Genomic DNA, 17,945 nt, shown 5'->3' with positions numbered 1-17,945 from the left:
GAATACTTCTAGTTTATCATTTACTCAGAGTCATAGTTATTACAGCACAGAAGGAAGCCATTCGGCCCATCAAGTCCACATTAGCTCTTTGTGGAGCAATCCAGTCAGTCACAGAATCTCAGAATTATTAAAACACAGAAGGAGGCCATTCAGTCCGTTGGGTCTGCACCGACTCTCCATAAGAGCAGTTTACCTAGTGCCACTCCTTGGCCTTCACCCCATAGGCCTGCATATTCTTCCTTTTCAAATAACAATCCAATTCCCTCTTAAATGCCTCCATTGAACCTGCCTCCACCACACTCTCAGGCAGTGCATTTCAGATAGTAACCACTCACTGCGTAAAAAAGAATTTCCTCATGTCATTATTGCTTCTTTTGCCAATTATCTTAAATCTGTTCCCTCTTGTTTGTGACCCCTCCACAAATGAGAACAGTTTTGCCCTATACAGACACCCTCATGATATCTCTATCAAATCTCCTCTCAACCTTTTCTTCTCCAAAGAAAACAGTCCCAACTTCTCCAATCTATCCACGTAACTGAAGTTCCTCACCCCTGGAACCATTCTTGCAAATCTTTTCTGCACCCTCTCCAATGCCTTCACATCTTTCCTGAAGTGTAGCACACAGAAAGACACAATACTCCAGTTGAGACCAAACCAGAGTTCCATACAAGTTAAATATAACTTCCTTGCTTTTGCACTCTATGTCCCTATTAATCAAGCCTAGGATGCTGTATGCTCTATTAATCGCTCTCTCGACCCACCCTGCCACCTTCAGTGACTTATGTACATATACACCTAGGTCCCTCTGCTCCTGCACCCCCTTTAGAATTGCACCCTTTATTTTATATTGTCTCTCCGTGTTCTTCCTATCAAAATGAATCACTTCACACTTCTCTGCATTAAATTTCATCTGCCACTTGTCCACTCATTCCACCAACCTGTCGATATCCATTTGAAGTTCTACACTATCCTCTCTACAGTTCATGATGCTTCCAAGTTTTGTATCATCTGCAAACTTTGAAATTGTGCCCTGTACACCAAGGTCTAGGTCATTAATATATATCAGGAGCAGCAAGGGTCCTAACCCCAACCCTTGGGGAACTCCACGAAAAACCTTCCTTCAGTCCGAAAAGCATCCATGAACCACTACTCTCTGTTTCATGTCACTCAGCCATTCCCCTGCTTACCCCATAGCCCTGCAAGTTTATTTCCCTCAAGTCCCCAACTAATTTCCTTTTGAAATCATTCATCGTCTCCGCTTCCAACATTCTCGTGGCCAGCAAGTTCCAGGTCATTACCACTCGCTGTGTAAAAACGTTCTTCCTCATTTCCTCCTGCATCTCTCGCCCAAAACTTTAAATCTGCGGCCCCTACTCCTTGCATCACCAGCTAATGGGAACAACTTTTCTTTGTCCACCTTATCTAAACCTGTCATAATCTTGTACACCTCAATCAAAACCCCCTTACTCACCTTTACCAAGAACACCACCAGCTTCTCCAACCTAACCTTGCAGCTAAAATCCCTCATCCCTGGAACGATTCTGGTCAATCTCTCTGCACCCTCACATCCTTCCTAAAGAGTAGTGACAGAACAGGATGCAATATTCTAGTTATGGCCTGATCAGAGCTTTATAAAGGTTCCGCATAATTTCCCTGCATACGCAATACCTCTATTTATGAAGCCCAAAACCCATATGCTTTGATAACCACTATCTCAATATGTCCTGCCACGTTCAAAGATCTATGCACATGAACCCCCAGGTCCCTCTGCCCTGCACACCCTTTAGAACAGTGCCATTAAACCAATATTGTCTCTCCCTATCCCTTCTCCCAAAATGCATCACCTCATACTCGTCTGTATGAAATTCCATCTCCCACTTGTCCGCCCATTCTGTTAGCCTATCTATGTCTTATTGCAGTCAATCCTCAATGATTGCCTCACCTCCAAATTTGGTGTCATCAGCAAGTTTTGAAATTTTATTCTGTATTCCAATAGCATTTATATATGCATCAAAAAAAGCAGTGTTCCTAGCACTGTACCTTGGGGAACATCACTGTCTACCATTCTCCAGTCTGAAAAACAACCATTTACCATGATTCACTGTTTTCTGCCCTTAAGCCAATTTTTTATCCAAGCTGACACTGACCTTATTCCATGAGCCTCAATTTTATTACCCAGCCTTTTATGTGGTACTTTGTCAGCGCTTGCTTAAAATCCATTTGGACAACAACATCTGCATTCCCTACATCAACCCTTTCTGTTACTTCATCAAAAAATTTAATTAGATTAATCAAGCACAATCTGCCTTTTACAAATCCATGCTGGCTCTCCTTAATTAGTTCAAATCTCTCCAAGTGCCTGTTGACTTTTTTCCTTGGTTATTATTTCTCAAACTTTCCCTATCACTGATGTTAAACTGACCGGTCTGTAAATATGAAGAAAGACCTTATGCCCTTTCTTGAAAAGGGTGCCACATTTGCCACTTTTCAATCCTCTGGCACCATTCCCGTATCTAGGGAAGATTAGAAGATTATGACAAGCCCTTCCACTATCTTAATTCCCACTTCCTTTAGCAACCCGGGATGCAAACCATCCAGATCAGGTGATCCACTCTAAGCATAGCCAGCCTTTTCAGTATATCCTATCAATTTTCACTACATCCATTAATTCCATCATCTATGCTTCTACCAATATTTTCTCAGCATCCTCTTCCTTAGTAAACACTGATACAAAGTACTAATTCAGTATTCTATCCTTGCCCTGCAGCTCTAAGCATATATCACCCTCTTTGCCCCAACAGGACCCACCCTGCCTCTTACTATCAGATTACTATTTACATGATTGCAGAAGATTTTTGGGTTCCTTTTGATGTTGACTGCAGTTCTATTCTCATATTCTCTCTTTGACAGTCTTATTTTCCTCTTCACTTCCCCTCTCAATTTGTTGTATTTGGCCTGGTTCCCGCTTGAAGAATTCACCTGACATGCATCACCCACTATTTTTTGTTGCATCATATTCTCCATCTCTCTCATAATCCAAAGAGCTCTGGCTTTGGTTGCCCTATCTTTCACCCTTGTTGGAATGTATCTAACCTATACCTGAAACATCTCCTTAAAGTTCGCGCATTGTTCTGTTACAGCTTTGCCTGTCAGTTTTTGGTTCCATTTTACCCTGGCTATATCCCCTCCCATCCCATTGAAGTTATCCCTCTTCCAATTTAGAAGTTCTACTTTAGATTGTTCCTTGCTCTTCTCCATTATTATTTGAAACCTTACGATACAATGATCATTCTGACCGAAATGTTCTCCCACAGACACTTGGTCATAGAGTTATACAGTCATTTACGTCACAGGAGGCTGTTCAGTCCACGGAGATGTCCAGTCAGTCCCACTTCCCTGTTCGATCCCTGTAGCCCTGCAAGTCTAATTCTCTTAACTGGCCATCCAATTTCCTTTTGAAGTCATTGATCATCTCCGCTTCCACCACCCTTGTGGGCAGCGAGTTCCAGGTCATTACCATCCATTGTGTAAAAAAGTTCTTCCGCATATTCCCCCTGCACCTTTTGTCCAAAACTTTCAATCTGTGTCCTCTAGTCATACCATTTGTTAATGGGAAAAGTTTTTCCTTGTCTAACTTATCTAAGCCTGTCATAATCTTGTACATTTCTATTAAATCGTGCCAAAATTGGGAGAGCTGACATAGTCATACTCATGGAATCATACCTTACAGCCAATGTCCCAGACACCACCATCCCTGCATATTTCCTGTCCCACGTGGGTCCACTTGGCCCACCCCATTCCCAGCAATGCCTCCTTCCTAGTTGAACTAAGAACATACTGTTCAAGGAAGTTCTCCTGAACATATTTCAGAAATTCCTTCCCCTCCTTACCCTCTATTCTAACATTAATTACCCAAATATCGATTGGATAGTCACCACTCTATAGTTCTTGCACAATTCTGATTTCTCTGCAGATTTGCTCCTCTACACCTCTCTCACTATTGGGAGGCGTATACTATTGTACAAATTAAAAACTAAAACACTTACCTCAAAACTGTTCCATCTTCACCCAGTTTCAGTAAATTTCCATCTTCCAGGTCCAAAAGTAAGCCTTTGAAACTGCCATAAGAACAAGACATGTTGAAGACTGACAAACAAGGTTGAAATTCAGAAGTTCAGTTGTGAGATTTGTTGATTTATATCTGTTTACTGTTCTATTATTGAGTGCTCAACATAAAGAACTGTATCATGTACTCTCTTGCATTCTCTTTTTGACCAGCATACAAACTATACTACATTCTTATAAGTTTTGAGACAATGAAGCTACATTTGTACAATTATAACATTACTGCAAAGTAGTTCATTTTGGAGAAATACTGAAGTTTGTTTAAATCAGAGTCAGGATTCCAGAATGAAGATAATGTCCCTGGAGATGTAAATCTCACTCTGCTTCATTTCAGAGACAGGTCATTCCAGATTTGACTCTACAATTTCTTAGCTAATTAAACCACTTGGTTCACACTACAGTTGTAGCAAAACAAGTATGCATTTACAAATTGTGTTTGTTGCCTGATTTCATTCAGCTGTAACTTGTTTTTTTTTTACAGTTCTTGGGGTTTTTTTCCAATACGTTGTTTATCAGCTCAATAAAGCATTTGCAGTTACTGTTTACTCTTTTTGCAAGTTTGTAGTTTTTTTAACTTATTTCTTTTACAATTGTTCTTCACTTCCACTCGCCCTCAAGAGGTTAGATGTTCCATCTGCTTCCTTTCTGCCACCAGTTTATGTTTAGCTACAATAAATTCCGTGGTGGAGTTTTATTTTTCTTTCTTCCTTATAAACATCTGGATTTGAAACCACTAATAAGAAAGAGTTACGCTGTGTATTACAAGCTGCCAAAAGTCACCAACTTTCCCAATTCTTTTCAATTACTTTCTTTTATAACTGTGCAGTGTTCAATCTATATAAAGCGCTAGTGAAAAAAAAAATGCTAAAATTGGAAATGTTGAAAATGCACAGCATGGTGGTCAGCATCTGATAGAAAAAGATAGATTAGCATTTTGAGGGCATTGACTCTGATGTCCCCAAGGATCTGTCTCTGGCTGCCTCCTATTTCTCTTCTACATGCTGCCTCTCAGCGGCTTTAGTTTTCACATGTCTGATGATACTCAGTTCTACCTCACCACCACTTCTCTCGACTCCTTCACTGTTGCTAAAATAACAGACTGGTTATGACATCCAGTACTGGAAGAGCAGAAATTTCCTCCAACTCAATATTGGGAAGACTGAAGCCGTTGTTTTCGGTCCGTGCTCAAAATTCCGTTCCCTAGCTACCAACTCCATTCCTCCTCCTGGCAAGTCTGAGATTAAGTCAGTCTGTTCGCAACCTTGGTGTCGCACTTAACCCCAAGACAAGCTTCTGACCTCATATTCATGCCATCGCTAAAAACATCTCCACCTCCATAACATTGCCCAACTTCGCCCGTCTCATCTCATCTGCTGCTGAAACCTTTATTCATGGCTTTGTTACCTCTAGACTTGACTATTCCCATGCAGTCCTAGCTGGACTCCCACATTCTACTCTCCACAAACTTGAGGCATCCAAAACTCTGCTGCCTGTGTCTTAACCCGCACCAAGTCACTGTGCTCGCTGACCTGCATTGGCTCAATGACTCAGCCTTCAATGCTCTCTGGGGTGGAGAATTCCAAAGATTAACAATGGAGGATCAACTTGGTCAGTCCAGACAGGGAACGATTAAAACTGTACAGTCTCATTCTTGCAGGTAATAAATTGTTCTAGAGGTTAAAATTTAAATGTTTTAATTTGTTCTTACTTTTCATTTTGTCGTTTTTTCTCTCAATCTCTCTTTCCCTCTCGTTATTTCTCTTTCTGTAATGAATTTGACTCTAAGTCACACTGTTTCCTTCTCTGTTCTTCTGTTTCTTTCTTTCCTTAAATTGGTTAAGGAGAAAGACTATTGGTCCCATTGTTCACCAAGGTCCCAGATGCCCTGTTGACTTCGCCACAGCGTTATTAGCTCACACTTCCAGCATTTTGCAGCACAGAAGGTTGTCGAGTTGAAGGGCGAAGGGAGACACGTCTTACTGAGTCCTGTTTTTTTAAACTTCAATATTAAAAATATTGAAAATATTTAAAAACAAATGCCCTTTTTTGCAACAATAAATATAGAAAAGGAAAGGACTCACCAAAAATCCCAACAGTCAGGAGTCACGGTCATAAGTTCCCGATCATAGCCTTTCTGTTCAACTAAGAACTGAGCAAAGCTATCATATATCAGCTGAAAAATTCAAAAGGGAAATATAACATTGGTTTACAATAAATGAGAGCAATATGATCTGTCCTCTACAATGTAGCAAAGTGCACAGTGCAAAATTTCTTCAAGAGGAAGTACTAATTTGAATCTCTACAAAAATATGTTGTCATGATAACTCCATGGACAAGCTTCATGCTGTTTCAATATCTCAGATTGTTAGCAATAAGCATGAAGAACACAGCAGAAGAACACATTTATTTTGATATTTTTATATGAAGTAGTCTGCAGTTCTCATTTATCCGAATGGAATTTTGAGTGTAATATGTGAAACGGCAATACAATATCCTCTCATATGGTGCTTCACGTGTCCCAAAGTATCCTCTACCTTCGTAGCAGCTGTCAATTGTTCTATCAAAAAATAATAGTTTTTTTTGTTGTATGAACCTGCAGACCTATTAGGAACATTTAACCAAGTTACAATAGTATCCTTAAATTTCCAAACTGTTTTTTCTCTTTCTTCCCCCCTCCCCACCATAGAAAAAAATATATAATTCTAAAATCTGCCCGTCTTCACAATTTTTAAGAGATCAGGTACTCTACATTTATGGAATCACGAGTTACATAGCTAAGCGTGCTGACGCTCAAATGCACATTGCCACAGCACTGTCGCAATCACTCCGTGCTACAACAAGCTGTAGATCTCTGACACCCATATCAAAAGGTCTTTGAAATCTAAACAAAAATATGCACTAGGAGTCATAGTAAGTTGGCTCACAGTTCTTTCATCCTGGAAATTACATTTATTGAAATCCACCATGCTACTTGGATGAAACTCTTCCCGCCTCTGCCTGCTGTGCGGGTCTGAAATGAACTTTTGGCAGTGCATGGGGCCTCAGTGCTAAACTGGCACTGAATGGCAACCCCACTCAAGGAGAACTTAAGGAAGGATAGAGGTGTAATATTCAATATTCAAACTGCTACATTAGTGGGTTATTTTCTGAGCTTAGTATTAGGGCATTGCTACAACAGAGCAGGGTTGTGGGATGGGGGGGGGGGGGGGGGTCATACTCTACACCAGGGAATATTCAACTTTCACAATCAAGCCAGTAATGATGAAGCACCGACATCCCTCATGGTGATAAATGCAAGCAAAACAAAATAAAAATTATAAAACAAAGTTGTAGGGTAGAAAATTTACCCACTGTATCAACAGAATATTTTTTTCATTGCGGATAACGTTCATGTCTTAAATGAGATTTTAAAATGCATATGTAAATCTTTTACTTCTAATTGAAGGTACATTCTGCTCAGGAAGGTCAGGGCAGCTAATGATAAAAGTACCATAGTATGAACAGCCTGAACTGTTACCACAGTGATGTTAGTACCCAACACATACATGAGTCAACTGCAATTTTTTCCCAGTACCACTAATTTGAAGAGTCTAGACAATATAAATCATCACATTAAACCTTCTATGTGAAAATCATACCAAATAACAGTCGTTGAATGGCTGACCAGCATTTAGGTTTATGAATCACACATTGTATTGAACTGATTTGCACAGAAATTTAGGATTGCACTGCCCCTTTAAGCTGCTTTTGCCAACATACAAGATATTTAGGAAAGTTTAAACAGAAATTTGGCTAAACATCTGAAAAAAATTACGCTGAATTTTAACGCTCACGCTCCATGAATTGTATAGCTACTGCTTAACCCTGAGGGAGACAATTCGAACTGGGAATAATTGCTCTACTTCAATACAAAAGTGTTTTTTTATTTGTTCATAGGATGTGGGCATCGCTGGATCGGCCAGCATTTATTGCCCATCCTTAATTGCCCTCGAGAAGGTGGTGGTGATCTGCCTTCTTGAACCACTACAGTCATGTGGGGTAGGTATACCCACACTGCTGTTAGGGAGGGAGTTCCAGGATTTTGGCCCAGTGACAGTGAAGGAATGGCAATATAGTTCCAAGTCAGGATGGTGTGTGACTTGGAGGGGAACTTGCAGGTGTTGGTGTTCCTATGCATCTGTTGCCCTTGTCCTTCTAGGTGGTAGAGGTCGTGGGTTTGGAAGGTGCTGTCTAAGGAGCCTTGGTGTGTTGCTACAGTAGATGGTACACACTGCTGCCACTGTGCTTCAGTGATGAAGGGTGTGACTGTTTGTGGATGGGGTGCCAATCAAGCAGGTTGCTTTGTCCTGGATGGTGTCGAACTTCTTGAATGTTGTTGCAGCTGCACCCATCCAGGCAAGTGGAAAGTATTCCATCGCACTCCTGACTTGTGTTTTGTAGATGGTGGACAGGCTTTGGGGAGTCAGGTGGTGAGTTACTCACCACAGGATTCCTATCTTCTGACCTGCTCTTGTAGCCACAGTATTGATATGGCGACTCCAGTTCAGTTTCTGGTCAATGGTAACCCCAGATGTTGATAGTGGGGGATTCAGCAATCGTAATGCTATTGAATGTCAAGGGGCGATGGTTAGATTCTCTCTTGTAGGAGATGGTCATTGCCTGGCACTTGTGTGGCGCAAATGTTACTTACCACTTATCAGCCCAAGCCCGGATACTGTCCAGGTCTTACTGCATTTCTACACGGGCTGCTTCAGTACCTGAGGAGTCGCGAATGGTGCTGAATATTGTGCAATCATCAGTGAACATCCCCACTTCTGACCTTATGATTAAAGGAAGGTCATTGATGAAGCAGCTGAAGATGGACAGGCCTAGAACAGTACCCTGAGGAACTCCCGCAGTGATGTCCTGGAGCTGAGATGATTGGCCGCCAACAACCATCTTCCTTTGCACTAGGTACGACTCCAACCAGTGGAGAGTTTTCCCAAACTTCCACTGACTTCAGTTTTGCTAGGGCTCCTTAATGTCATACTCGGTCAAATGCTGCCTTGATGTCAAGGTCAGTAACTCTCACCTCACCTCAAGTTCAGCTCTTTTGTCCATGTTTAAACCAAGGCTGTAATGTGGTCAGGAGCTGAGTGGCCCTGGCAGAACCTAAACTGAGCGTCACCGAACAGGTTTTTGCGAAGCAAGTGCCGCTTGACAGCATTGCCGACAACACCTTCCGTCACTTTACTGATACTGAGTAGACTGATGGGCCGGTAATTGGCCGGGTTGGACTTGTCCTGCTTTTTGGGTACAGGACATACCTGGGAAACTTTTGACATTGCCGGATAGATGCCAGTGTTGTAGTTGTACTGGAACAACTTGGCTAGGGGCATGGCACGTTCCAGAGCATAGGTCTTCAGTATGTCATGCAGACCCCCATCTGCCACGAATGAGGCACTCGTACTTCGCAACATGAACATTAAAACTAAAAATTGTTGCTCGGAAGAAATGAGGGCCTATCACAAGGAATTGCCAGGCCCCTCACCGGAAAGACCTTTTTTGCATACTGGCTAACAGCGTTGGAACAAAGAAACCAGTCCCTGCTTCTCCAATAAACAGATGACGTGATCAGACCAGTTTAGTCACATGACTAACTGGCTGTTGGGAGTTTTTTGAATTTGAACTTGCCACAGAGTTTTAAAACTCAGAAAGCTGTTTGCTCCTGGACTGAAAAGACCTCTCTCCTGTCTGCTCTTCACTCACTCTCACCAGCTTCAGAAACCATTGAAGACACATGAACCGCAAGAGAGAAAAATCTCCTACAGTGAACAGGTTTAAGAATAATACTGGGCCCCAACTAAAAGCAAGAACTACCTACATAAGGAAACAATGAGCTTGAAGCACGTAACAAGAAACTCTTCTGATATTGCCTCAAACCTCTCCACTTTATTTTTTCTTCTGCTCTTTTCTGTCTCTATTTAAACCTAAGAAGGCCTGTTTGTGCTAATTTATTTGCCTTATAATTGGAAAGCGGTGAACAAGGATTCACCAACGGGGAGCTCAAAACACAGTGTGCTTAAAATTAAACCCTGTTACAATAAGACCAGGTGAAGGCTGAGAAAGACCCCGAATCACCTTTCTCACCTGGTCGTAACAAGTACTATTGCCGGAATGTTGTCAGGACCCATAGCCTTTACAGTATCCAGTGCCTTCAGCCGTTTCTTGATATCATGCGAAGTGAATAAAATTTGCTGAAGTCTGGCATCTGTGATGCTGGAGACTACAGGAGGAAACCGAGATGGATCATCCACTCGGCACTTCTGGCTGAAGATTGTTGCAAATGCTTCAGCCTTATCTTTTGCACTGATGTGCTGGGCTCCCCCATCATTAAGGATGGGGATATTTGTGGAGCCACTTCCTCCAGTTAGTTGTTTAATTGTCCACCACCATTCATGACTGGAGGTGGCAGGACTGCAGAGCTTCGATCTGATCTGTTGGCTGTGGAATCACTGAGCTCTGTCTATCGCATGCTGCTTACACTGTTTAGCACACAAGTAGTCGTGGGTTGTAGCTTCACCAGGTTGATATCTCATTTTGAGGTATGCTTGGTGCTTCTCCTGGCATGCCCTCCTGCACTCTTCATTGGTCAGTCCCCCTGCTTGATGGTAAAGGTAGAGTGGGGGATATGCCAGGCCATGAGGTTACAGATTGTGGTTGAGTATGATTCTGCTGCTGCTGATGGCCCACAGCACCTCATGAATACACAATTTTGCATTGCTAGATCTGTTTGGAATCTATCCCATTTAGCACGGTGGTAGTGCCACACAACACGATGCAGGGTATACTCAATGTGAAGGCGGGACTCCACAAGGACTGTGTGGTGGTCATTCCTACCAAAACCGTCATTGTCAGATGCATCTCAACAGGCAGATTGGTGAGGATGAGGTCAAGTATACTTTTCCCTCTTGTTGGTTCCATCACTACCTGTCACAGACCCAGTTTAGCAGCTATGTCCTTTAGGACTCGGTCAGCACGGTCAGTAGCGGTGCTACCGAGTCACTCTTGGTAGTAGACATTGAAGTCCCCCAGCCAGAGTACATTCTGCACCCCTGCCACCCTCAGTGCTTCCTCCAAGTGGTGTTCAACATGGAGGAGTACTGATTCATCAGCTGAAAGGTGGGGGGGGGGGGGGGGTAGGTGGTAATCAGCAGGAGGTTTCCTTGCCCATGTTTGTCCTGATGCCAGGAGACTTCATAGGGTCTGGAGTCAATGTTGAGGACTCCCAGGGCAACTCCATCCTGCCAACTCTGCTGGGATATCCTGCCGGTGGGACAGGACATACCCGGGATGGTGATGGCAATGTCTAGGACACTGTCTGTAAGGTATGATTCAGTAAGTGTGACTATGTCAGGCTGTTGCTTGACTAGTCTGTGGGACAGCTTTCCCAACTTTGGCACAAGCCCCCAGATGTTCATAAGGAGGACTTTGCAGGGTCAACAGGGCTGAGTTTGTCGCTGTCGTTTTTGGTGCCTAGGTCGATGGCAGGTGGTCCGTCCTGTTTCATTCTTTATTGACTTCGTAGCGGTTAGATACAATTGAATGGCTTGCTAGGCCATTTCAGAGGGCGTTTAAGAGTCAACCACATTGCTGTGGGTCTGGAGTCACATATAGGCCAGACCAGGTAAGGACAGCAGATTTCCTTCCCTAAGGGACATTAGCGAACCCGATGAGTTTTTACAACGATCAACAATGGTTTCATGGCTATCATTAGACTAGCTTTTTAATTCCAGATTTTTATTAATTGAATGCAAATTCCACCTTCTGCCAAGGTGGGATTCGAACCCATGTTCCCAGAGCAATACCCCTGGTCTCTGGGTTACTCGTCCAGTAACAATACCACCAGCTCCCCTTTCTTTCAAGAAATAAGCATTTAACTTCAAAAAAAGACATCACTAAATGACTAATTACTCAATTCATCATTGTTATGTCTAAATAATACTGTTGGTGCCATGTTTGACCCCGAAATGAGCTTTCGGCCACATATTCACACCATCACTAAGACAACCTATTTCCACCTCAAAAACATTGCCCAACTTCACCCTGCCTCAGCTAAATGGCTGCTGAAACCCTCATTTGTTACCTCTAGATTTGATTATTCCAACGCAATCCTGGCTGGTCTTCCACATTCTACTCTCCGCAAACCAGAGGTCATCCAAAACTCTGCTGCCCTTGTCTTAACTTGCACCAAGTCCCGTTCACCTATCATTGCTGTGCTCACTGAACTACTTTGGCCCCCAGTCAAGCAACATCTTGAGTTCTCCCTCTATGTCCTCCCTATGTCCTCTGTAATCTCCTCGAGCCCCACAACCCTCCAAGATATCTGTGCTCATCTAATTCTACCCTCTTAACCATCCCCAATTTTAATCACTCCACCACTGATGGCCGTGCTTTCAGTTGCCTCGGCCCCGAGTTCCAGAATTCCCTCCCTATACCTCTCTACCTTTCCACCTCGCTTTCCTCCTTTAAGACATCTTTAAAACCTACCTCTTTGACCAAGCTTTTGGTCATCTGACCTAATATCTCCTTATGTGGCTCAGTGCCATATTTTGTTGCATAATGCTCCTGTGGAGTGCCTTGGGACATTTTATTACATTAAAGGCACTATGTAAATATAAGTTGTTGTCCAGTCAATTGCGATGAAAACTTGCTGATTCCAGTCCTACCTCAAAATCCTATACAAAGTAAGTCGTCTAAAAATTAGTACCCCTTAATGATACATTGCACACTGCCTACCAAAGAACTTCACATATTCAAGAGTATAACACCATCATAATGATCTTAAAAAATGGTTGCTCGTCACTTATATTTTGAATGTAGCTTCTGGGGCACAGCTCTAAATAATATGTTCCTATGCACTAGTCCATAATTAGTGGGAGTGTTGGGAATGATTTCATATTCTCTCCCATAAATGCTGCTTGTGTTGCCTGGAAACAAACTTCACTGATGCAGCCTTATGAAAACAGGAATTCAACATCACATATGTTAGAAAAGGTGAAATTTTGGTTATTTTCTTTGATAATATTTCCCACTTTCAAAAAGTCAAATATGTTTTCTTTTGTGTATAGTGGTTTCTCTTCCTTGTCTGTAACAACATTCTCCCCCATAGAACAACTGATAATCTGAGCTGAGAATTCTCTGTCCAATAGGTGATCTGTTGAGGCGCAATATACCTCAATAACACCCACAAAATTCGACATTAAACTTGTGTGGAGCAGTTTACTGATGAATATCACAATTTACATAAAATGTCTCTGAGATCATAGAACATCAATTTCTGAACAGATTTTAACAGATCAGTCACTACAACAAGCCATTTACACTACTTATAATCTGGCGGGCAGCCATAAAGACAGGGCTAAAATGTGGCGAGTCAAAGAGACTTAGTAGTTGGCAAGAAAAAAGACAGAGGCGCAAGGGGAGAGCCAACTGTGCAACAGCCCCGACAAACAAATTTCTCTGCAGCACCTGTGGAAGAGCCTGTCACTCTAGAATTGGCCTTTACAGCCACTCCAGGCGCTGCTTCACAAACCACTGACCACCTCCAGGCGCGTATCCATTGTCTCTCGAGATAAGGAGGCCCAAAAGAATCTTCAAGCACATTACCAGTCAACACCATCCTACCTGCCCCCTCCCCAGTTTGCAATTTGCATAGAAAGATGGATGTAACTGACGAACACCTAAAAATCCCATATCCTCATAAACCAATGATCCCAATTATAACTGGCTAGAATACCAGAATACAATCCCAAAATCGCATGGAACTAAAATGCGAACTGGACACATTCAAGGAACAGATAGATCCATCAAGTTCTTGTTACATTTACACTAGAATAACTGATTTTTCAAGAGATCTGTTGCATATATAAAAGTAACTACGGGGGGGGGGGGGGGGTCAAAATGTCTCAGCTCCAGTTCCAATGTCTTTTACACAGGGCATTATTTGAAGCATTTATCCCTGATCACCAATACAGATTGGTCTCATGTGCCGTTTGCATGACCTTGTGTGCAACTTGCCTGCTGTGTTTGAGTGCGCTTGAAAAATAATTCACCATTGCAAATGAAGCATGGGGCGTCCTGAGAACGTGAAATGAATTAAAGAAATGCATGTTCCCACCACCCGCCCTATCTTTACGTCCACATCCACTTTTGCTCAAGAGACTGTCTGAAATGAGCAGATAGAGGCAAAGCAAAACAGACATTTCATTTTTGAGCGTCTTATCGAGAGTGTGCAGAGGAACGTGGAGGGTGGGGTGGATTTCAGACATTACTCATTTCTAACACTGATCCAGCGGGTAGGAAATGACAAGTGCAGGTGATAGCATGGAGCAACGGGGCCGAATGGCGAGTTTGTGTGTTGTATATGAAATGTAATGTTGAGTAAGTTGGTTTCCGGGCTGGATCCCGCATTGATTTGGTGAGAGTGGAATGTTTATCATTGGACAGGCAGGGGGTTACAATGCAGTATCACAGGAGGAAACTAAAAGCAAACATTTGACGGAGCCGGCGGCCCAGCGGGGAGAAGCCACAGGTCCGGCCCTGGCCTACAGGCGGCAGAGAGCTCGGTGCTTCCCCGCGAACTGCTTGGCCTGCCAGGATCTCCAAGCCCGCACAACGGGGGCAGCAGCTGCACCGAACCTCCAGGCGGCCTTTCTGCCGGCGCTCCCGGGCCACCCGCTGAGCCAGGTGCCGGAGCTTTAACTGTAAACCTGTCGGGGAGGGAGTGGGAGCGAACCCGGGCCCCGCTTTAAACTCACCGCGAAGGTGTCGCTCACGTTGTACCGGCACAGAGTGTGATCTAAATCAAAGCCGATCACATCGCAGTCTGCCAGCGAAAAGTGTTCGGCCATGGCTGAGCAGGAGGACAGCGGCCGCTGTCTGCCGCAGCACCGCGTCAGCAGAAGGAGGGGCTTCGTTACCAGGAGGAGGGGCCTGGGCACCTGGGGGAGGGGCTTGGGCACCTGGAGGGTGGCCTTTACGCCTGGGGGAGGGGCTTGGGCACCTGGGGGAGGGGCTTTGACACCTGTGGGGAGGGCCTTGACAGCTGGGGGAGGGGCCTGGGCACCTGGGGGCGTGGCTTGGGCACCTGGAGGAGTGGCTTTGACACCTGGGGGAGGGGCCTAGACACCTGGAGTGGGGGGGGCTTGGGCACCTGGAGGGTGGCCTTGACACCTGGGGGAGGGGCTTGGGCACCTGTGGGGAGGGCCTTGACAGCTGGGGGAGGGGCTTGGGCACCTGGAGGAGTGGCTTTGACACCTGGGGGAGGGGCCTAGACACCTGGAGGGGGGGCCTGGGCACCTGGAGAGTGGCCTTGACACCTGGAGAAGGGCCTGGGCAACCGCTTTGACACCTGGGGATTGAGCATAAACACCTGGGGGAAAGGCTTGGGCACCTGAAGGAGTGGCTTTGACACCAGGGGAAGGGCCTTGACTCCTGGATGGGGGGCCTGGGCAACCGCTTTGACACCTGGGGATTGAGCATAAACACCTGGGGGAAAGGCTTGGGCACCTGAAGGAGTGGCTTTGACACCAGGGGAAGGGCCTTGACTCCTGGATGGGGGGCCTGGGCAACCGCTTTGACACCTGGGAGTGGGGCCTAAACACCAGCAGAAGGGCCTGGGCAATGGCTTTGACACTTGGTGGAGTGGCCTTGACACCTGGGAAAGGGGCTTGAGAACCTGGAGGGGGGGCCTGGGCAACTGCTTTGACACCTGGGGGAGGGACCTGGGCAATGGCTTTGACACCTGGGGGCAGGGCCTTGACACCAGGGGAAGGGTCTGGGCACCTGGAGGAGTGGCATTGATACATGGGGGAAAGGCCTGAGCACCTAGAGGAGTGGCCTTGACACCTGTAGGAGGAGCCTGTGCACCTGGGGAAGGGACCTGGGCAATGGCTTTGACACCTGGGGGAGGGGCCTAGACACCAGGGGACAGGCCTGGGCACCTGGAGGAGTGGCATTGATACATGGGGGAAGGGCCTGAGCACCAAGAGGAGTGGCCTTGACACCTGGAGGAGCAGCCTAGGCACCATAGGTGGGGTTTTAGCTCCTGGGGAGTGGCCTCAGCACCTGAGGGAGGGAACTAGACACCAAGGAAAGGGGTTTGGTACCAGGGGAGGGGCTTTGATACCTGGGGTTGGTGCCTGGGAACCTGGGGGAGGGACTTGGATACTGGGGGGCCCTCAACAACTGGGGAGGGGCTTTGATACCTGGGGGATGGGCTTTGATACCTGGGGGAGGGGCCTGGACACCAGGGGAAGGGCTTTGATAGCTGGGGGAGGGGGATTCAACACCTGGGGGACACCTGGACATCTGGGGAAGGGCTTTGATACTTGGGGTGGGGCCTGGGTCTTCTGGGAGGGATTTCAACATGTGGGGGAGGAGCCTGGGCAGCTGGACAACTGGGGTAGCGGCCTCACCTGGTGAGATTTCAACACCTAGTGGGTGCCTGGACCCCTGGAGCAGGGTCTGGACCGGTGTTTGGGTCCTGGAAACCTGGGGACGGGCCTGGACAATTGGGGAGGGCACCTGGCACCTGGAGGTATGGTCTCTACATGTATAGAAGGAGCTGAACACCTGGCGATGGGCACTGGACACCTGGGAGTGAACTCAGCACCTGAGGTGCGGCCCTGTACACCTGAGATAGGGCCTTCAGCACCTGGGGGAGGGACTGAATATCTGAGACCTGTAGGGGCAGGGCCTAGACACCAGGGGAAGGGTCTGGGCACCAGGTGCCTGAATACCTGAGACCTGTAGGCCAGCAGCTATTGCTGGGCGGCCTTTTACGTCCCCAGCACATCCACTTGCCATGGGTAAAATACCTGTGGAGGCAGGCGAGGGCCTTTAACTGGGCCATTTCCCACCCCCCCGCTGTAAACTTGGCTGGAGGCGGAAGCGGGGCGGGTCGGCATCCCGCTCAATTTTACACTGCCCCCACATCACCATCCGACCCGCTGGGGCAGTGTAAAGTTCAGCCCAAGAAGTGCCATCACAACTATTTAAGAGAGAGTGCAATATACACAAAAGCAAAATACCATGTTCTGATGAAAGGTCATCAACCTGAAATGTTAACTTTTTTTTCTCTCCACAGATGCTGCCTGGCCTGAGTATTTCCAGCATTTTCTGTTTTTGATGTGTGTATATCGCACATAGGAAGGGGGAGGGAGAAGGGTCTGTACACGTCGGGCAATGAAGGAGGAGCTGCTACACCTAGAGGTAAGAGGGAGAAGTCTGTACATTTGGGAGGAGGGGAGAAAGATGTGCCTGCACACTTTAGTATATCAAGAACAGCATATGCAATTCAACACAGGCAGTGAGAGGATGCAGTGAAAGAAGATATCTGCCTGAGCGAGACATTGCCAGAGTGAAGTTGGAAATTTGGTGCATGTGGTAAGTTCTTCTTCTGTTTAAATTTTAGATTAAGAGTCAGGCTTCAAATCTCCTGCTTAGGTAAATAGCCTTGTTAAACAAGTAGCAGACAGCTACTTGTGGCACAGTGGCGCAGTGGTTAGCACTGCAGCCTCACAGCTCCAGCGACCCGGGTTTAGTTCAGGGTACTGCCTTTGTGGAGTTTGCAAGTTCTCCCTGTGACCGCGTGGGGTTCCCACAGCCAAAGACTTGAAGGTTGATAGGTAAATTGGCCATTGTAAATTGCCCCTAGTGTAGGTAGGTGGTAGGAGAATTGAAGGGATGTGGTATGGAATATGGGATTAATGTAGGATTAGTATAAATGGGTGGTTGATGGTCGGTACAGACTCGGTGGGCTGAAGGGCCTGTTTCT

General features: G+C 45.5%; 1 protein-coding gene across 1 annotated transcript in view; it reads right to left on the bottom strand.

Moving 5' to 3' along the window:
- Positions 1-15,070, bottom strand: part of nt5dc1 (5'-nucleotidase domain containing 1) — a 706,882-nt gene extending 691,812 nt beyond the window's left edge. The window contains exons 1-3 of the mRNA XM_068025581.1: positions 14,926-15,070; positions 6,208-6,299; positions 4,048-4,119 (exon numbers count right to left, since the gene is read on the bottom strand). Of these exons, the coding sequence (XP_067881682.1) occupies positions 4,048-4,119; positions 6,208-6,299; positions 14,926-15,018 (257 nt within the window). The 5' untranslated portion in view covers positions 15,019-15,070. The remainder of the gene's footprint in view (positions 1-4,047; positions 4,120-6,207; positions 6,300-14,925) is intronic.
- Between the last annotated feature and the right edge of the window lie 2,875 nt (positions 15,071-17,945).

The sequence above is a fragment of the Heterodontus francisci genome, chromosome 3 (genome assembly GCF_036365525.1).
Source record: "Heterodontus francisci isolate sHetFra1 chromosome 3, sHetFra1.hap1, whole genome shotgun sequence".
NCBI classification, from domain to species: domain Eukaryota; kingdom Metazoa; phylum Chordata; class Chondrichthyes; order Heterodontiformes; family Heterodontidae; genus Heterodontus; species Heterodontus francisci.
This window is presented reverse-complemented; position numbering and strand designations above follow the sequence as displayed.